The 20,403-nt window shown below is 39.4% G+C and overlaps 1 protein-coding gene across 3 annotated transcripts in view; it reads right to left on the bottom strand.

The window, feature by feature from the left end:
• The window catches only part of ntm (neurotrimin), a 930,591-nt gene that overhangs the window by 252,817 nt on the left and 657,371 nt on the right, over positions 1-20,403 (bottom strand). For 2 of the 3 annotated variants that reach the window (XM_041801722.1, XM_041801724.1), the window contains exon 1: positions 294-854. In XM_041801722.1, the coding sequence (XP_041657656.1) occupies positions 294-466 (173 nt within the window). In that variant the 5' untranslated portion in view covers positions 467-854. Of the gene's footprint in view, positions 1-293; positions 855-20,403 lie in introns of those variants that run through there. The other variant, XM_041801723.1, reaches the window with a different exon arrangement.

The raw sequence follows: 20,403 nt of genomic DNA, 5'->3' as shown, positions 1-20,403 counted from the left end.
GTCATGCTTTTTTTCATAATGTGTAATCTCATCTGTGTTAAAAATAATAAAAAGGAAAAATAAATGTGTTTATTCATTTAATCAGTGGGAAATTATTCATTCTTACTCTCATTAAATCAGCCTTTATCTGGTTTAAAAACACACAGATATATCTTAAAAACTGGATATTTGCCCAGCCCTACTTCAGTCATGTTTCTGTTTGTTCGCTCCAGCCTGAAGGCAAGAACACGGGGAATAAAAGCCCACAGAGCAGCAGCAGCAGCAGCAGGAGAACATGAGAATAAAGGACTGACCTGAGGAAGACGGTCTCTCCTTGTCGCACCGTGATGTTGTCCATGACTTTGTTGTCGGACTGAGAATCTCCCTGACTGCGGACGGGCAACCCTGCAGGCAGAAGAAGCAACATCCTCAGAGAGAGAAACACTGAGCATTTCAAAACAGCCTCCAAGTATCCGCGGACAGACATGGTCTCCAGCCGTACAAAAAGGAGTAGAAAAGAATCCCAGAGCGGCTCAATGAGTCGTGTTATGTCCACTGAAGCGTCCCGTGGAGATTATTTACCCCCCAGTTCATTAGTCTTAATCCAAATCTTCTTCTCCAGGTAACCGCGCAGTGCGCAGGCGAGGGGAGACACTCGACCCTGTCTGCCTGCCTGCACTGTAAAAGCGCCACTGTTTACTGTTTGAGCGAGGAGAAGGGCAGAACAATCCCGCCTGTGAGAGGCTGCTGCTGTCTCTGCCGCTGCCACAACTTTAACAACATTTAAAGTCGCCAACAAGAAGCTAGAAACCCCCTCAGATGAGTGTTCAAGCCGGGAATCTGCAGCCTAGACCAACAGAACCTGGAGAAATGTGCGGTTTACATGTGCTGTCAGTGAGTTTGACTCTGATTTCTATGATAGGAGCTCTGAGCGCGTGGACACGTCAGAGAGAGAGAGATGGAGGGGCGCTGAGAGCAAGTTGATTCATATTTACATCAAATTATCCCTCATTAAGAGGAAACACTTAATATTAAAAATTCAGAGAGAGGATACGAGCTTTAAAGTGCTTTTATTAGAGCTTACAGGAAAAAACATGTCTAATGCCCCCCTTAAGTATCTCCTTACATAGTAGATAGGTTTATTTATACAGCATCATTACAATAGAAAAGCCATTTAAAGAGAAACAAGCATCACATTATGGAAAATAACAGCTTTAAAAGACAGCGAGGGAGACATCTAAAATAAGATGCATTTAATTATAACAGCAATAAAGATATAATGTGACTTTAAGCAAGAATAAAAATTAAAAAAAGAACAATATCAAGGACAAATATTGTTAGAGTGCAACAGTAATGCCTATTATCTTTACATGTTAACACTGAGCTGTTCATCAAAATACATCCATCCATCTATACTGCTTATCCCGTAAGGGGTCGCGGAGGGGCTGGAGCCTATCCCAGCTGTGATTGGGCGAGAGGCGGGGTACACCCTGGACTGGTCGCCAGTCAATCGCAGGGATGACATATAGAGACAGACAACCAGGCATGCTTACACTCACACCTACGGGCAATTTAAAGTCACCAATTAACCTAATAGGCAGTGGCATGCACAGACTTTTTCAAGGGCAGGGGCGAAAAGAAAAAAAAAAAGGGCACATACAGCACGTTCTCGCCACTGAAGAGGGCGCTAAGTTGGCGTGTCTTCAAGGGCGCTTTAGACGTGTTTGTATGTTCTACAAATGGCACATTATATAGCCTTCAAACAGACTACCTAGACAGACTACTCAAGTTAGTTTGTAGTTAGGATCAGCATCCACAAGAACTGTGTAGATTCAATGTTGGACTGTGAAGAACACACAGAAATAAATAAATAAATCCCTAGGGGGTCTGGGGGTCTTCCACTGAACATTTTCAATAAAGTAGATGCCATTTCCTGTATTCTAGTGCATTTTAACACCATATTAGCACCAGATAATCCAAACTGGTTCAGTGAGATATAGTTCTGGCTCAATATAGATCAAAAAAGGGCCCAACATAAAAGTCATTGCAACAGTAATGTTTCATAGTGTTTCTTGGTCCTAATGGTCTTCTGGAGTTTAGTGTGTTTTCTTCATCCAAGAGGACTCTGTGATAAAAACACAAACGGAACAATACACATTTAAAATATTTATTTGACACCTCAAAAGAAAAAAGCTATGATGAAGCCAAGAGGGCAGTTTTGTGTGTTTTGCCTCCCAAGAGGGCACTTCAGCATGCATTTTGGCTCCCAAGAGGGCACTTTAGCGCGCGTTTTTCAACAACTGAGCCACAAGGGGGGCATACCACTGCTAACGAGTATGTTTTTGGTGGTGGCAGGAAGTTGGAGTACCCGGAGCGAACCCATGCATGCACGGGGAGAACATGCAAACTGCACAGAACGGCCCGGGCAGAGAACCAGCGACCTTCCTGCTGTGAGGTAACGGCGCTAACCCCTGCACCGCCGTGCAGCCCCCCGTTAAAAAAACAGCACGAGATTTCAAATAGGGGTTTCTGTGACTTTGACATCACTTCCAGGGGCGTGGTACACCATACTGAACCAATCAGAAGAGAATCAGAGCTCGTTTTGAGATGAAACATCCATCTATCCATTTTCTACACCGCTTATCCTGCTCAGGGTCGACGGGGATGGAGCCCATCCCAGCTGTCATTTGATGAGACAGGGGAACGGGTCGCCGGCCAATCACAGGACTGCCTAGACAACCAGGCACTTTCACACTCACACCTACGGGCAATTTAGAGTCATCAGATCACCTAACAAGCATGTTTTTGGTCAGTGTGAGGAAGCCAGAGTATCTGGAGTGAACCCACGCACACTTAAACAAAACCATGTTGGATTAACTGAATTCAATCATGGACATCGGTTGCACACAAGGTGTTTGCTTGCAGAAATTTAAGTCAACACAAACTGTTTATGTTCAATCAACACAAGAGCTTTGTGCATGTTAGCCCAGTGCAGTTACTACTGAGGGAACACATTTAACTTAGGTGGGTGTAAATCTGAGGTAATTCTACTACTTACAGTGCAAAGTGCTTTACATTCAGAGATTACCAGCTCATATTAAACTACCATGGCAGTGTGAGGTGTTCTTATAGCAATCATGCAGCAATAAGACGGACAGAGCTCCACCCTGAGTCCAAAGTCTGCAGCTCCCCATTTAAAACTGAGCATATAAAGTCACAGTCAGCAAGTGACCAACTTAGCAGACAGCTGAGCTCATGGTGCAGAAGTGTCTAACATAAGAAACAATCACCAGAAACTAGGGATGGGTAATTAATTGAAAATTAGATTAAAGTGAAATATGGCCTGTCGCAATTTTCAAATCGCAGAAAGTGCAATATTTCTTTGACCTGAAATTTGTGTCAAAATATCAGTTTTAAACTTTTATTTTTTGCTGCAGAGAGACTATGCATGACATATGCAATCATTCAAATGCCATTTCTTTTAGAATAGTCTTTAAAAATCCTACCTTCATTTTTGTGCTTTTTTCTTATTAAATATTAGAATGACTAAAACTCTTCAATGCAACAATTCATATCCGATTCGCAATAAGATTAAAAATCATCAGAGTTTGATAGTTTTAAAGAATTTTTCTGCCCTTGTTTATAGATAGAAGTTAGTAAAGGAATAATTATCAAATCGCAATATTGGAGAAAAAAATTGCAATTAGATTATTTTCTAAAATTGCTCAGCCGTACCAGAGATATGAAGCGGATTGACATTCTGCTATGTGCTGGAGCAACACTAGAGCTTAGGCAGTGGAACTGCTCCAACTGACTGAAGAGTGAAGGATTTACTCCGCAGTATGATTCACCAGCGGTACGTAGCACAGCTGTTGTAATGGAAACTGGAGGTAGCACTTTCTAAAACCTTTGTTTATGGGGTGCAGATGACCTAGTGGTTTGTTTGCCACCCATGTGTGCAGACGGCACAGTTTCATGTCCAGCCTGTGGCTCTTACCCTCATGTCTCTCCCCCACTCTCTCATCCCTGTTTCTGACTAACAAACCTCACTAAAATAAAAAGATAAAGGCAAGAAAAGACAAAAAAAAAAAAAAGGATAAAAAAAAAATCACTTTATATTTAAAGTCCATCCAGGTCAGCGTGTCTCCACAGCCGTGTTAAATAAGCCATCTTCTTCCCCTTTAACTTAGCATTTCACTTTAAAACCTCACAGACAGTTCAGAGGACCAATCAGAAGTCATCTGTGTTATCATGTACCTTTTCTGTTCCTTTTTCTCTCCCCTTATTTCATTTTTAATCCATAACAAGTTCCCCTTGTCACTGTAAAATTCATATCATTTTGTCATATTCCTGAAGTTTCTTATTTTCTTTCAAAATAAAAGCAGGACTGTATTTAAAGGGGAACAGCTGCCCTTATTGAAAACAGTAGAAAAATGGAATAAAAGCAGTTTTAAATGAAAAATAGTGGAATTTCACAAAAAACATCATTAGATATAGAAATTCTAGAAAAATTGGGATTTAAAAACTGTTCTTGATTGACAGGCTGTGTAGTAGTGTCTATATGAGAACCCCTATCATCTATGATAAACAGGCACTGTTGTTTGGTAGCCTCACTTTCTGTTAACAGACAATAATTGTACAACACTTTAAACTACATAACTAGACTCTAATACCCAAACTAAAGGAGTTATTATTTTACTTCTTAGAGAGGGAGTTTAACAGTCTTTATTTATTCATTTTAATTGAATCTTCTTGCATTTCTTTAAGTGGACCAACTCGCTGAATCTGGAAATTAAAACATCATCACAAACATGCTGCCCTTCATATATTTGGAATAAAATGTCTTGTAATGAATGGTTCTGTTTTAAGTTTAGATTGCCATAGATTTTTTTAATTATTATGTTTTTAATAATAAAAACTAGGGCTGTCAAAGTTAACGTGTTAATATCCCGTTAACTCAAATTACTTTTAACACTGCTAAATTTTTTGCCCCACGATTAACGCATACGTGTTCTGTATGACCCTCGACCCATCCCGTAGTTTGCCAGACCAGGAAGCAGCACCGTCGTGATGCGGTACAAGCGTGCAGAAATGGATAAAGGACAGAGACTTTTGAGTGACAGGTTCAGCTTTCAGATCATGTCAGATAAGACTGAAGTTATTTTCTCCTACTGTCGACATGAACAGAGTTACAGGAAGTTCGTAGAGTCTTATATAGCCCGCACCACTCGCTAGCCATGCACACCGCTAATGCAGGGAGCCGCCCCCCTCGCCATGCTGGATTTGTTTACAATGGAGACACTCAGACAACTCTGCAGGGATGGACTCGCTATCTGGCATACCGGGCATTTCCTGGCGTGCCGACGCACTTTTGGGCCAGTATGATTTATTCTTTTATTTAGGCTATTATATCTGCCATGAACCACCACACACACCACAGCTGCACTATTGACTGCTGACTGGTCCGATCACGTCTCCTAAAGGTCCGCTCTCATCCCCACGCAGCTCCTGCTTGAAAGTGAAAGTATTCGGAGAAAAACAAAACTTACTAAAACGATCAACTGGGACTGTGAATAAACGCCAAATTTAAATAACAGTCAATCTAGATGCTACAAAACTGTCAAAGACTCTGCAGGAGATTGTCTGATGCTGGTGAATGTACAGCTGCATCATGAGGAGGAGGAGACAGAGCAGCAGAGGCTGGTGTGTGACAGGAGAGCAGAGGTTAGTGAATGAGCTCTGTAGAGTATCATAAGCTGAAAGCATTATTAGACTGTGGGTCTCCTTTATTTAGGAAGAAAAATGTTTTTAGATTAAATCTGTAGCTCTTCTGTGATCTGAAGAATGAAGAGATGGTTAAGTCCTCTTAGTAGACTTTAAAAGTTCTCAGTCATTTCTTACTGTCAGCATTTATTTTACATTTGGACTACATTTTTTAGTTTGAAAGTAAAATTTAAGTAATTACTTGCTTTTTTTCTTGAGCGGGGCAGATGTGTCCACCTTACATCAGAACAGTGAAAAACCATTAGATGTGTCTGTGCCTTACTGCTGAGCTCTCTGAGGCTTGACTTCTTCATGTCCATGTGTGATGATGAGATCTGTTGTTTGGTGTTCAGCTGCTGAGAACAGAGGAGGTAACTCTAAAGTTTGACTCTACATTGTGGTATTACTCAGTAATGTTACATTAAGGTCAGTATCTCCATCTGTTGTGGCTTGAGTTTACCATGTTATGCTCTCAGCATATTTTTGCAGCGTTCAGTATCTTTGGGCTCAGACTAGAGAATTTTCTGGACTTTATCTGTTGTTGTTTTGGGTTGTTGACATGAACAAACATTTGCATGAAGAAAGCATTTTTGTCCACTTGTGTTGATAAGGGTATTTAAATCTTGAGAAATAGTACTGTAAGGTACATTTAGAGTAGACAAAAAAAGTGTGATTCATTTGCGATTAATCGCGAGTTAACTATGGAATTTGTGAGATTAATCGCAATTGAAAATTTTAATCTATTGACAGCCCTAATAAAAACTAAATGTGTTTTAATCGTCCCAGTTTAGCAGTGAAAGGTGTCTCTCTTTGACTAGTGCCTGGCTTAAATCAAGATACATCTAAGGAAGATTCGTCCATGTCGTGTTAATATTTCTCTTTTTTCTTCTTTATGGTACAGCAGAGCTCAGGAGTTATTTAGAAAAACATCACATGAGGGGTGATGGCATTTGGATAGTGATTAAAACAAAGGTGGAAGGTTCCGCCACTGAAATATCCTCTAGCACACTGGTCATCAACTGGTGGCACAAGGGCCATATCAGGGCCCCCAAAGCTCCCAGTCTGGCCCCCAAAAGGTCTTTGAATTCAGAAAAGGTGGAAAAGAAGATGTTGGGGTTTTAAGGGTATCCTTTGGCTTCAAATGTCTGCAGCCATTAAATCCATCCCAAAAACAATTAACACTGAAGTTGTTTTAGACTTAACATTTGATCTGAAAAGAGGAAAAAGATGTAAAAAGTATCAAAAATTGGTTAGAAAAGGGCAAAAAAATAGTGCAAAAACGTACTGAAAAGGGGTTAAAAGTGGCAAAATGGATAAACTAACATGCAGTAAAATTGGTTTAAAGAGGGTTAAAGAGGCAAAAAGCAGCAAAAAGTATCACAGACGGGTTAGAAGTGGCAAAAATATAGCTACAATAGCCCGGCAAAGTAGTGAAAAGGTGTTAAAGAGTGGCACATAGGGGAACAATTGGCAGGAAAGTGCAAAAAGGGGTAAAAGAGTGGCAAAATAGTTGAAAAATGGTGACAATTGTTGAAAATTGTAATGAAAAGTGGCAAAAAAAAAGTAGAAGAAATAGAAGAAAAGTGGCACAAGGGGGTAAAACTTGCAGGAAAAGTGGTTTAAAAGGGGTTAAAAATCTTTCAAAAATTGGGCTAAAGAGGCAAAAGTGTTAAAAACGAGTTAATTCTGGTATTAAATCCCAATCTCTGGGATTTTCAGGGGTCCAGCTAATTCTGTTGTCAGGCTTGTCTGCTTGTGGCCTGCTGATAGATAATAAGGATAGAAGTCACTTGCTATGCCTAAAAATGTCCTGTGTTTTGACAGAAAATAAAAATACTACTATAATAATATGTTAACCAGACTAAAATACTGATTTAATTTTTGTTTATTTGAAAGTCCAGCCCCCAGAGTTTCTGTCAGGACTTAATCTGGCCCTTGTGCAGATGCACTTGATGCCCCTGCTCTAGCGGGGTAACTTACTGTGTGCCTTAAATTGCTTTACCAACATTTTTATATCAAAAAATAATAATAATCACCGTGATACAGTATCACTGTTAAGTCACTGACTGATGGAAAAAAATGCAGAAATTAAACTTGCGAATCTGCAGCCACGCAGCTGATGTGCTGTTGCTTGGAACATGACTCAGCTTAATCTATCAGCTGATAAAACAATATTTACTGATTATTTCACCACTAATTTGTTCAGCTGTAATATAATACTCTATCCCTACTGCCTTAAGGGTACAGGATTAAAAGATTAAGACAAGAATGGAGAACAATCTCCAATAAAAATGAATTTCCCCCTGCAGCACTGACAGCACTGTCACTGTAGCACGTTGTTTCTTACATATAAAGCTCAGTTAAGACAACACTGAGTGAAACTCTTCTAATCAGCTATCTAAAGTCTGCTGTGACCTGGATTTATCAGAAACTGTAGTTCTCTAAATCACCACTTGAGGCATGATCCAAAGTCAGAGCATGCCTACAGAGCTAAACGGTCTGCTTGGTTTCCATAGCTAATATCTTTGCTTAATGTCTTTCTAATGTCTTCATATGACGACTCTTTGAAGCCGTGATACTCAACGTGTGCTTCTGGAGCCTCACGTGGATGTTTTGTGATTATTTTTGGCTCTTTTATGCCTTAATTTGAAATATAATTCCTCCAGAAAACCTTAAAAAGGGAAACTTTGACCTCAGAAATTAATCACATTGATCAGTTGTTTCAGAGACTGATAAAGAATGTTTTAATTGTCAAACTTATTTGTCCCATTTATCCAATTTTTCACACAATTAGCCCATTTTTGCCCTTTTTCACAATTTTTTTGCCACATTTTGCCCTTCTTCACCATTTTTTGCCCATTTAAGCTACCTTTTGCCATTAAATACCACTTGTTTCCAATTTTTCCCCCGTTTTTGCAACTTTTTATTGCCACTTTATCCCATTTTTGCCATTTTCACCATTCTTAACCACTTTTTGCCCATCAACGTTACTTTTTGCCATTAATTACAACCTTTTTTGCCCATTTTTGCACCTTCTTTTGCTCCTTTTCCCCCAATTTTTGCTACTTTTATCCCATTTTTAGCCGTTTAAGCTACCTTTTTCCATTTAATAACACTTATTTCCAAATTTGTTGCTATTTTTTGCCAATCTTTTTGCCTCCTTATCCCATTTTTGCACTTTTTCACCACTTTTTGCCCATTTAAGCTACCTTTTGCCTTTCAACGGCACTTTTTTCCAATTTTTTTGCCAATTTTGCAACTTCCTTTGCTTCTTTTCTCCCAAATGTTGCCACTTTTATCCAATTTTTAGCCATTTAAGCAACCTTTTGCCATTAAATACCACTTTTTTTTTTTTTTTTCATATTTTTCCAATCAAATACAACTTAAATACGATAAATATAACTCATTTTCCATTTTTGCAACTTCTTTTTGCCACTTTTATTCCATCTTTGCCCTTTTCAACATTTTTTGCCTATTGAAGCTACCTTTTGCCATTAAATACCATGTTTCTTTTTTCCTTTTTGCCTGTCTTGACTGCTTTTTGCCCATTATAGTCACTTTTTGCTCATTTTTTGCCATGTTTTTGCCACATTTGGACCATTTCTTGCCACCTTAAACTTATTTTTATTGCTACTTCAAGCTGTTTGTCACTCTCCACCACTTAGATTGTGGCTCTTGCAAATGTATTTTTCAACAATTTGGACTTTGTTTGAGCTGGGTTGTGTAACACTGCTCTAGGGGGAGGAATTCTGACAACTCACACATTTCAGAAGAAGGCTTTAAAGGCCTGATTCATGAAAGGATTGTGCAGCTTTTAAAGATATGCAAATGAATCAGAAAAACTCCATCAAAGTCACAAACACACGCACGTAGCTAGATAATTGCCGTATTCTTTCTATGAAATCAGACTCAGTGTTAAACAAGAGTAAACTGACACACAGTTAAGTCTTCTTTATGCTGAATCATTAAATCTGAATGGCATTTTGAACCATACACATGCATTGGTGCTTCTTTGCAGTGTGATTCTTATGCCGCATTTCCTGCTTGTTGTGTGCAGAATCATGGGAAGTGAAACCAAGCATATCATGTTGGAGTTGAGCTGATAGATACTGAGCAGTTATTGATTATGCTGCAGTTATTGCAACCAAGAAAAAAGAGGAGTCATCAACGGAGATGAAAAGCACCGCAGCTGAATCAGCTGAAGGGGATTTTTTACACTTGCTCGGCCACTGAGAGAGACACTGATGAGGAAATGCACATCAGATGCTTGCAAGTAGATTTGACAAGCTGTATCATTATCTGCATCCATTTAGCTCAAATTACAACAAAATATTTCTGTTGTAGGCCGGGATGATAAGGCCCAAATATATATAGGCTATATATTTTTGCCCTTCGTGGTAATGGTATGGATGATTTATTAGAGATAATGTTACTGGAATTATTTAAATGTAATGCATTCAAATGCATATTCAGATGTTACTATCAGCCCTCTCCCTCTATAACAGACCAGTGATGGCATGCCAAAGTCATGTCTGAGAATAAGATAACAGAAAAAATGTTTCTCCCTTGCTGAGGTGTGTCAAGCAGTGACTGTGAACGTCCCGTTTCCTGACGTGGACCTCCACAATAAACTCACTCAGGGAAACAACAGCAGACTTTTATTGTGAAGGATTTGTCAGCAGTAGCATGTTTGTCGCTAATTTAGCCTAGCTTAGCAGGACCGCCAGCGAGTTTACGCTACTGCAGAGTCTGCAGCTTCTTCTCCGACCTCCTCTATCAGCACAGCCCTGTTGATTAACCACCGCAGACTTAAGACAAACACATAATCAGTTTTAACTCACCTTAACACACCTGTTGAAGCCAATATAAATGAGTTGCTGCAGCACTAGGTTAAAGGTCACTTATTATGCAAAAGTCACATTTTCAGGCATTTCTAACAAAAGTTTGTGCCCCTGGCCTGCCCTGCCCTTTCCACCTTTCAGAAAACGTGCTGAAACAAGCCATTCTCAGATTTTCCCCTCATGATGTCATGAGGGGAGTTAGCCCCACCCCCAGGTTCGGTTGGCCCTCCCTTCTTGGAGGAAAGTTCCACCCTCCAGCAGGAGCGTGCTGCATCAGCATTAGTGCAATCAAGGATAAGCTAGAAGTATATCATGTTTGAATACACCGCTGTGTTGAGAGAAGGAGCTGTGATTGGCTGGGAGAGCTGGGGGGTGATAACTGGGACTCATAATTTTACATTTTAAACCTATTTGATCTTTTAAAGTCATGCTTTGACTTTTATCTCATGTTTTGTCTTTTTTCAACTCCTAACTTTGACTTTTATCTCGTTTTTTTACCTTTTAAACTTGTGATTTTTAATGTTTTTTCATATTTTGACTTATAAAACTCATGAATTTGAAATTTAATTTCATATTTTGACAGTTTAAACTCACGATTCTGATGTTTATCTCACATTTTGATTTTTATGATTGTGAATTTTATCTCATGTTTTGTCTTTTTTCAACTCCTCATTTTCACTTTTATCTCATATTTTGACTGTTAAAAATCACGGTTTCCGTGTTTTATCTCATATTTCACCTTTTAAAAACATTATTTTGACTTTAAATGTCTAATTTTACCTTTTAAACTTATAAATTTGAGTTTTTATCTCTGATGTTGAGTTTTAAACTTATTATGTTGACCTTTAATCTCAAAATCATTTAGGTTGATGGTCAATGGATTAATATTGACCCTGTTAGGCCCTCAGGTTGGACCCAAATTCAGAGTCTGGCCCCTGCTGTGATTGAGTCTGACACCCCTGCAGTAGAGGTTAAACGACCTGTGTTATGAACTGCTCTTGTATACTACCTCACCAAAAACAGGCTTTTTTGTTTTTGCACATTGAAACTAAACTGGAGCTGCTGACAGAAAGCAGCACTGGTTTCATTTCTATCACTACATTTCCCAGAAAACACAAAAAGCCTGCTAACTTTTATTCGGCCTATTTTGATACCCAACCAGACATTAAAAGGCAATAAAACAAGAAGAAATGCAGAGAACTACTGAATAATTGTGTTAAGAGGTGTCATTAAAATAAGAAGAGGAATTTTATTGCCAAGGTACATTTTATGCACATCAGGACTTTGACTCGATGTTTGGTGCAAAAACAAACAGAAGAATGAAAACGTAAGAGGTTATAAAAACAGCAGAGATACTTAAGTAGACTGATTTAGAAAAATATGACAGCAATGTAAAAAGAGTATAAAAAAAGAAAAATATGTACAACGCTGTAAAGGAGGAGCGATGCAGAAGTGCAGGTTTTTAAAAGTGTCTTTCTGTCAGGAGACTAAAAACTAATACACCACTGCTCTTCATTATCCTAAAAAGTTCCCCTTCTCCATCCAGCTCCTCGTGTTTCCACAGACAGCTCCATCGGCATTAAAGCTCAGCTCAGAGTAAAGGTGCAGTCCGCTTCTCTCCACATGCAGACACAAAACAAGAGCAGAGGAGCACGACGACTTTATGGACCTGTTTATGTCTGAATATCATTAGAGCTACGTGCTTTATGAAACAGAGCTTGGGACTGAGTAGATAGTGGGAGGGAATGATGCTCTATTTATGGAGCTATTAGCAGCTGTAATCCATTCTTATTAAATCAGGTCCTATGTTGTGTAGAATTAAAGGGACATGGTCACTTTGAATACAACATCTGAACATGCTTTTTAATTTTCTTTTATCAAAATGTAATGTAATGTTTCTATGTCTGCTCTGAGGTTATTCAAAAACCTGTAAAGCTAGGTACAGGAAGTGCAGATGCTGCCATAATACCACTTTGTTCTGCCCCTTTTCAAACATGATCCTTAGATAAAACATAAAAATAATAATATCAATAAAGTTATCAGATAACTTACAGCAAATGTTAGAAAGCTTCTAAATAAAGACAGCTCCATGAAGCAGCCTGATTTGTTGTCTGTCTTAATTTTAATGCATTCTTGAAAACTAAAACTTCATTTTACCAACCAGCATCATGAAACAGTAAAAAAACCCTCTATGTTTGTTTGAATGAACCCTGTGAGACTGAAAAGCCTGCCTTGTTTACAAAGACGTATCTGGATTGTAACTCTTCTTTTCTGTTAGTTTTGAATTCCTCTTCAGTCTGCAGATGTTAAATAAAGAGGATTCTTTATCCGTACTGTAAGAACACCTCTCCCTCTCTGTCTGCAGAGTGAAGGGTGCAGCATGCTCTCTGATTCTCTCACTGATTGATTTCTCTGATTATATTTTTACAATCATTTTAAATTTTACACGGTAAACAAAAGAAAACTTTGATGGCTCTGAAGCATTGGTGGCTATTCCCCACAAGGAGAATGACAGATCTCCACTCAGAGAGTTAGTTTGAGGACTAGAGCGTGAGAATCAGCAGGCCTGCCCATTGTTTTCCCCTCCATTATTTGACACTTTTCACTGTTTTCCCTTCCATTTTTTGCCTTTCTTGACCAATGTCTACCTTTTTTAACCCATGTCCTACTCTTTAACCACTTCTATCATTTCCCCTCTCATTGCTGCTGTGTTTTGACCCATTTTTTGTCTTTCAACCAATTTTTTCCTCAATTTTGACTCTTGTAACCCATTTAGGCACTCTTTAACTGCTTCATAACATCTCCCCTCCCGTTTATAACCCATTTTATCCTTTTTTCACCATTTCTTATGTCTTTTAACCAATTCTTGCCATTTTTCACCATTTTCCCATCTCTGTTTTGCCTCCCTTGACCCATTTTTTCCCTCATTTATCACATTTTTGCCTATTTTTAAACATTTTCTAATGTGTTTTTGCCCCTTTTTGACTTTCTTGACCTATTTTCCCACTTTTATCTCATTTAAGCCACTTTTTAACCACTCTCCAAAGTTCCCCCACCCATTTTTGCCTTTCTTGACCCATTTTTTGCCACTTTTCACCATTTTCCCATCCATTTCTTCACTTTTCATGAACCACTCTTAGTTATGGATTAAGGATTAAAGTGTTTATTTTGCACTATAGCTCTCAATACATAGAATGTCTTCTTTGCTGCTATTATTCATTTATCTGGGAAGAATCCTATATAAAGTGTTTGGGAAGGGCGGGACATTTCAGAAAATTCTCAGCTAATTGGAGGGACAAGACAAGAAGAAGAGCTTGTTGGTGGATAAAACTCATGCTGAGGCTGGCTGGGAGAAAACATCTTTTCCACTATTGAAAGCTTTCAGTACATTGCTCAACTTTCAATAAATGTGGCTCAGGTTGAATAAGACTGCCGCTGTAGCTACATCTGAGCTGAACGCTCCATCAGCAGCTATTGTATATATGGACTGACAGTACAACTAAACCCGTCATTACCCAGAGTTCAAGGGTGAGCTCCCTCTTCACCACAATGGACCAGCACAGTATCTCCAGTACTGCTGAAGCTGCATCAGTCCACCTTTCCATTCTACCTCATTCATGAACAAAACCTCAAGATACTTGACCTCCTTCACCTGAGGCAGAGACTCTCTCCTTACCCAGAGGGAACAATTCCAACAGAAAACCATGGCCTCTGATTAGGAGGTGCTGACCCCCATCCCAACCACTTTGCACTCAGCTACAAACTGCCCCAATGGCTCCTGGAGGTGAGGGGAAGCCAACAGAACCACATTATCTGCACAAAGCAGAGATGGAATTCTGAAGTCCTCAAAGCAGAAATTCTCCTCCCTCTCCCAAACTCCATATCAAGATCTTGTTCATGAAAATCCACAAACACGATCAGAGACAGCGGGCAGCCTTGGAGGCTAGGGCCCTGATGGCGCGCTGGAACAGCCTCAAGGCACATGACCCCTCAAGGGACACCATGTAAGCTGTCTCCAAGTCCACAAAACACATGTGGACTCCTAAGCTTCCCCAAGAAGCTGAGCTGGCCCCCTGTAACTCAGACAGGACAGAATTTGCATCGTTCCTCCTGTGTGTGGGGTTGGACAATCAGCTGGAGCCTCCTTTGCAGCACTCTGGAGTAAACTTTTCCTGGGAGACTGAGCAGTGTGATACATCGATGACACCCTCCAGGCCCACCACCCCTATTTGCCACTCCACAGGTACTGTCCCAGACCTCAGAGGGACATTGAAAAGGCAGGTCATCCACAATAGCCCTACAACATCTAAAGCCTTCAGCATCTCAGGGTGATCTGAGCTGCATCCAGCACCTTACCACTGAGCAGCTTTTTGACTATCTCTGCCATGGACATGCATGGGTCTTTTTCCTGGATCATCAGACTCTGCCTCCTCCTTGGAGGACATGCTAGCTAGGAGTTTCCTTTAAGTGTTCCTTCTACCGTCCAACATCATCATCTTCTGCTGTCTATTTAGCATTTAATTATATTTCTATTAAACATATAAATAAAAAAAAAGCATGCACCGTTTCAGTCCTGTGCCTGCAGGATCTCTCATTCACTGCTGCTTTCCAGTGTCCAGTGTTTTAGTTTCTCCTGCAATCAAAAACATTTTATTGGTGAAAAGACTGTCTGACATTTTAAGAGCCATAATGTTTTTATAGTTTGCATATTTCCATCTATGTGGCTGTCATTCTAATCTAAAATACACCACTCTATACTCAGGTTTGGTAATCTACGCCGGGTTTATCCACACGTTGGGAATGATAATAAGTGTTAATTAGTTTGACTCTCCAGGCTGTGGGTTAGTCATTTGCATTTGTGTGTGAAAGGCCTCAAGAAGCTCTGCCTGGCCAATAAATGTCAAAATCCATTTAAAAATCTGAATATGACAACCTGCAGTCATTACTGGGTGGTATTCAGGGTTTTCTGACTTCAAAGCTCACAGAGCTTATTTCTCCATCTGCAGTCATCTTCTCCTCACTGCAGAGTGGAAAAATGAAATCGCATTTAGTTTGTAGCACGATTCTCCTGATAATATCTTAATTACATTTACTCTCACTACTGTAACAGCCGTGGTCTAATTTATACTCAAAATAGTGGAATTTACATTGTCAATGCATTTTTTCTCTCTTATTTTGAAGTAAAAATCCTGATAAACTGTTGAGAATGATTTAGTAGAGATATAGCAGAGTTTTTTTGGTTTGCAGGAGAAAAGGCAAACATTGCATATGTTTGTTACAGTCCTGCAAACATCAGTGTTGATTTTTTATGTTCTCCCACTGTCAGAGCTTTCAGAGGATTCACTTTTAATCAGACAGACTCAGACAAGAGGTCCTCAGACTTTGCCATGGCCAGGATCCCCATTAATGATGGCAAACACTTCAAACACACAGAATACTTCTTTTTATTCTTTTTCTTTTCAAAACCTCCATTTCATTTCTCACAGAGTCAAAACAATAAATGTAACATATTTTTGTAAAATAATCTCGCATTCACATTCTTCTTTGCTAAAATTTCTCGATTTAAAGGGCACGCTCAGAGTGATTTCTCAGGGTTACAGCAACTGATATATTAACAACCGTTACGCCGGCTATGGTTGTCTTTTTTTTTCTCGCCACTTAAAGCACATTTCTGCCATTTTATCCTCTTTTTGCCACTTTTCTTTCCATTTTCAACCCATTTTTGCCACTTTCTTTTTTCTACTTTTTGTCATTTTTTGGCACTTCTAACCTATCCACCGTATTCCTGGTGCCGCTACTGTAAATCTGAATATGTGCAAAACTTCTGGTGCTAAAGCGGAAGGACATTAAATACACGTATTCTAATACAGCAGCTAACGATAGAAGCTAACAAACAACAACAGCTGTTTTGAAAGGAATTCACCTCAAATTTTTGTAATCACATGTTCACATCGTTTCTATTGTAAGGTGGAACTTCCCGTACATTAACAATAACAGCAAGGGCTTACTAAAGTGATTCAGCGTCAACAGTGGTTGTTCTGACAGAAATATTTGCTGCAATTTTTGTTAAATCAATATGAGCTGAAAGGTGTAAATAATATTTTTCTGTAATGCTCAGTACCTGTTGCTTCATTCGTGGTACCAGTAATGTGACAAAGTTAAATATTTCTCTCACTACAGAGTTTTAAACATGCCGTTCACTGTCTAAGAGCATTGGGATGTGATTATTTCAATATTAATTTATCATTAATTCTTAATACTAAACTGGACATGAGCTGCTAACTTGAGTCATGGACAGTTTTATCATCATAATCTCCACATTTTAAGAGGGATTAGTTTGTGAAATAAAAATTTCAGCAACCCCACAAACTAGAAATCCTCTTATCTGAAGGTGGTGTCCAAACTCATTTATCAAAATGTGATCGTCTCTGTCTATACTGACATGAGGCTCATAAAGTTAGCTAAATATGTGATGTCAGCACTTTGTACTCTAGTGGAGGGTGGAGAAATAATAATGTTATCCCGTTTTAGGTAAAGCAGTCAAAGTTTACATATTTTGGTATCCAAATTTCTCTAATAATCACTTCCAGCGTCTTGTTTCTGTGCAAAGTCCCATTTTGATAGAACGGAGCAGAGGTTGTACCCATATCCCGTAAAAAATCATGGGGGATAGGAATAAGATGGATTGGGACTTTTTGCAACTCTACACCCATTTTTGCCAATTATATAAAGAAAAATAAAGAAATTGGTTATGTTGTGGATATTTTAATTCTATACACAAGTTTGTGCTAAGATCATAGTTTATTTATTATTATTGTTTTTACCTGGTTAAACATTTTAATTGAATCGAATTTCCCCCCTAAATGAATCTCTGAATGACCTGCTTATTCCTTCTTAACTGCCTGAAATCTGTAACTTTTGAAAGTTTGCGAGCCCAATATTTTATTCTTTCTTCAAAAGTATCGGTATCAGTATCTATAAAATTACATCAAAAAGTATCAGTATCGTATCGAATTGAAAAACATTGGTATCGCCCATCTCTACTATTAAATCAGCGATTCCCGATCAGGACCCAAAAGTGGGCTGTGACTGTGTGGCCAATAAAAAAGCAATGTCAACTAATCTATAAGGGACTTTCTAAACATGCTTGTTTTTGACAGGTTTTATGCCCTCCAAACTGTGCTATGTTTTTATAAAATAAACCTCATTTAGTTTTTAAGTTTTCAGGTATTTACGTTGTGGAGAAGTTGGTGATGGCTCCTGAGGATAGAGCAGCTGAGATCCACTGAATTAAAGGACACCGTTGTACACTTTTCTCTGAGTATAATACACGGGTGCCCTTTGTCTGATATGGATTCTATAATGTACCAGATTCCTCCTCCTTACCCTCAGCAGAATGTGATGAGGCTACATGGAGTGGGTGTGCTTCAGGCTTGACAGCATTGCAGCTATTTTATGGTCCAGATCTTGAGCGGGAGAGAATGAGATGCCATCCAGAACATCCAGCCTGCAGGCAGCACATTCCCGGGAAGCTATAGTCCCGTCACTCCACTTGCTCGGAGCGCTGCAGCTCATAATAGAGCTTCCACCTCCACACGGACTATAAATGCCACTGCTGCTCCGCTCCCCTCTGCAGCTCACATGAATGAAGTTGTCAAGTAAATGAATGAGGCAGAGCGAGTCTCCTGGGGTGAGAGTGAGTGTTCTCCATCTCAAACATCTTTGTTAAGTCCATCACTTTCCATCACTAGGATTAACATATGCTATGGCAGTGAATTAGAGGCTGTGCGTCACCTGAATACAAGGCAGGAGAAGTGGTGGAGAATGAGGAGGCTATTTTAGATTATCGTTTATTTTTCAAGAATTATTTTGGGATGTTAGAGCCTTTATTTCAGAGGACAGTGAACAGAGCAGGAAACGGTGGAGAGAGTTGGAAATGACAGGCAGCAAAGGAGCCTCGGGTTGGACCTGCTCCCTATTCCTGCATGTATATGGGGCACGATGAGCTCCCAGCTTCCTGCTGTTTGGTTTTAAAGATCACAGATAGCCTAAAAGAAATGATACTACAGAAGGGTAAACAAAGACCACAAGAGGAAACAAATAACATCCTGTTTACTTAATGATAATGTCTTTCTAAACTAATGGCCTGCATGCTTCATCGCTTGGTTTTAATCAGAGAACCAGGGAAAGCAGTAAGTACCCTCCTGTTTCAAGTCCTGTGAAGACACCATCGGGCACGGTGCTTAAAGTCTAACGACTCCACTGGAGCGGATTGGACAGTCTCCTGATGTGACCGAGGGTGAAAGACTTTTTCTTCAGACTCACTCTATACCTCGAGGTAGACTCGAGTTTTTAGGGAGGAAAGAATGTGGGTCAACACAAACAAGAATCCTACAGCAACAAAAAAGCAGAAAAAGGAGAAGAAATTCATGAAAAAACATGAAGACTGTACAATGAGCAGTCATTCACGTCCATGAAATTAATGATGGGAGATTAAGAAGACTTAACCTGTTAAGCCCGAGCCTTTTTATTAAGCTACCACCCAAAGTACCAGCCCGTCTTTAAATGAGTGTAACTCTGTAACTACAAGGTCTGTTTGAATGATCAAGGTACAACAATAAAGAGGGCACGTCTGAAATTTGTTCAGAAGTTTAAATATGTGTATGAATATGTTTCTGAGTCAGACTGAACAAAGTTGGCACACACATTAAAAATGAAAAAAATCATTTTCACTGATTTTTATTTTTATTTTTTTATTTTTTTGCGATTTTAGCATATATATCCCATGGAAATAATGCAGTTGAAGTCCAAAAATCTCCAGTAGGCCAAAGCACCACATTTTGACATTACTTGTCTCAACTTTTATGCCACAAGAGGGTTATCAGGACAAATTAAGAGAGATTTTAGTAAAAACATATCCAAGCTAAATCCCTCAATGTGCCATATGGGCCCAGTTTGGCACTATCTCTGCCATTTAAAAATTCTCTGGTATCAAACTTTATTTTACTCTTATGCTTTTGTGTGGTCACTGCATCATTGAATTTTTGCCCCAAATCACCCAGAAAACCTCTGTTTATTTCCATTTCAAAGAAAGTCTTACAAAGGGACTGAAGTTTGACACCAAGAGGAGCAGATTTTTTAAAATGGCACGAAAAACAACAAAAAATAAAGTGCAGAAAACTAAACGAAACTGTTGAAACAGTTGGAAACTGCACAAACATGACTCGAATCTTCAGCAGAGGCTGGGCTTTCAAATGAGACCATGTTTGTGTCTGTAGTACCAGGCACCATCCTGTAGGGGGCAGAAGTGTCTGGGCACATAGCCCTATGGCTACTTTGATATGTGGTCATTGATTCAAATCCTTTTTGAGTTGTTTGCGGTGTAGATAAAAATGGTTTGTCTGGGCTTGTAGCTGAGCTTCTTCTGTTTAATTTGATGTCTAACATGACTCTTTTTGTGCAAAACTAGAGTGCACTGAGACTGAGTTTGTTCGGATCAAGCTTGCAGGACCAAATTTGGTCCCTCTAGGGCTTAAGAGAAGATGAAGAGAGATAAGGTCAGTGTGTTTCCAATCAGCAGTTAAAAACCAAGAACATCCCAGATTAGTTAGACCGTCCACACGAGAGAGTAAGGTTGTGTTCACACCTGATAGTCCGGGGACTCGGTCTGTTTTGGAACAGAAATGGCAACATTGTTACACTTTCCGTTGGTTTGGTTTGCATTCACACTGCTCTCTTGGTCCAGCGGACCAAACCGTCTGAACAACTACAACTTCTGCCCGCTAGGGGCGGTATCACCACAAACAAACGGCGACAAAGA

This window comes from Cheilinus undulatus, linkage group 12 (genome assembly GCF_018320785.1).
Source record: "Cheilinus undulatus linkage group 12, ASM1832078v1, whole genome shotgun sequence".
In the NCBI taxonomy this organism is placed as follows: Eukaryota; Metazoa; Chordata; class Actinopteri; order Labriformes; family Labridae; genus Cheilinus; species Cheilinus undulatus.
Note: the sequence above shows the minus strand (reverse complement) of the source record. Positions and strands in the feature narration are given on the sequence as shown.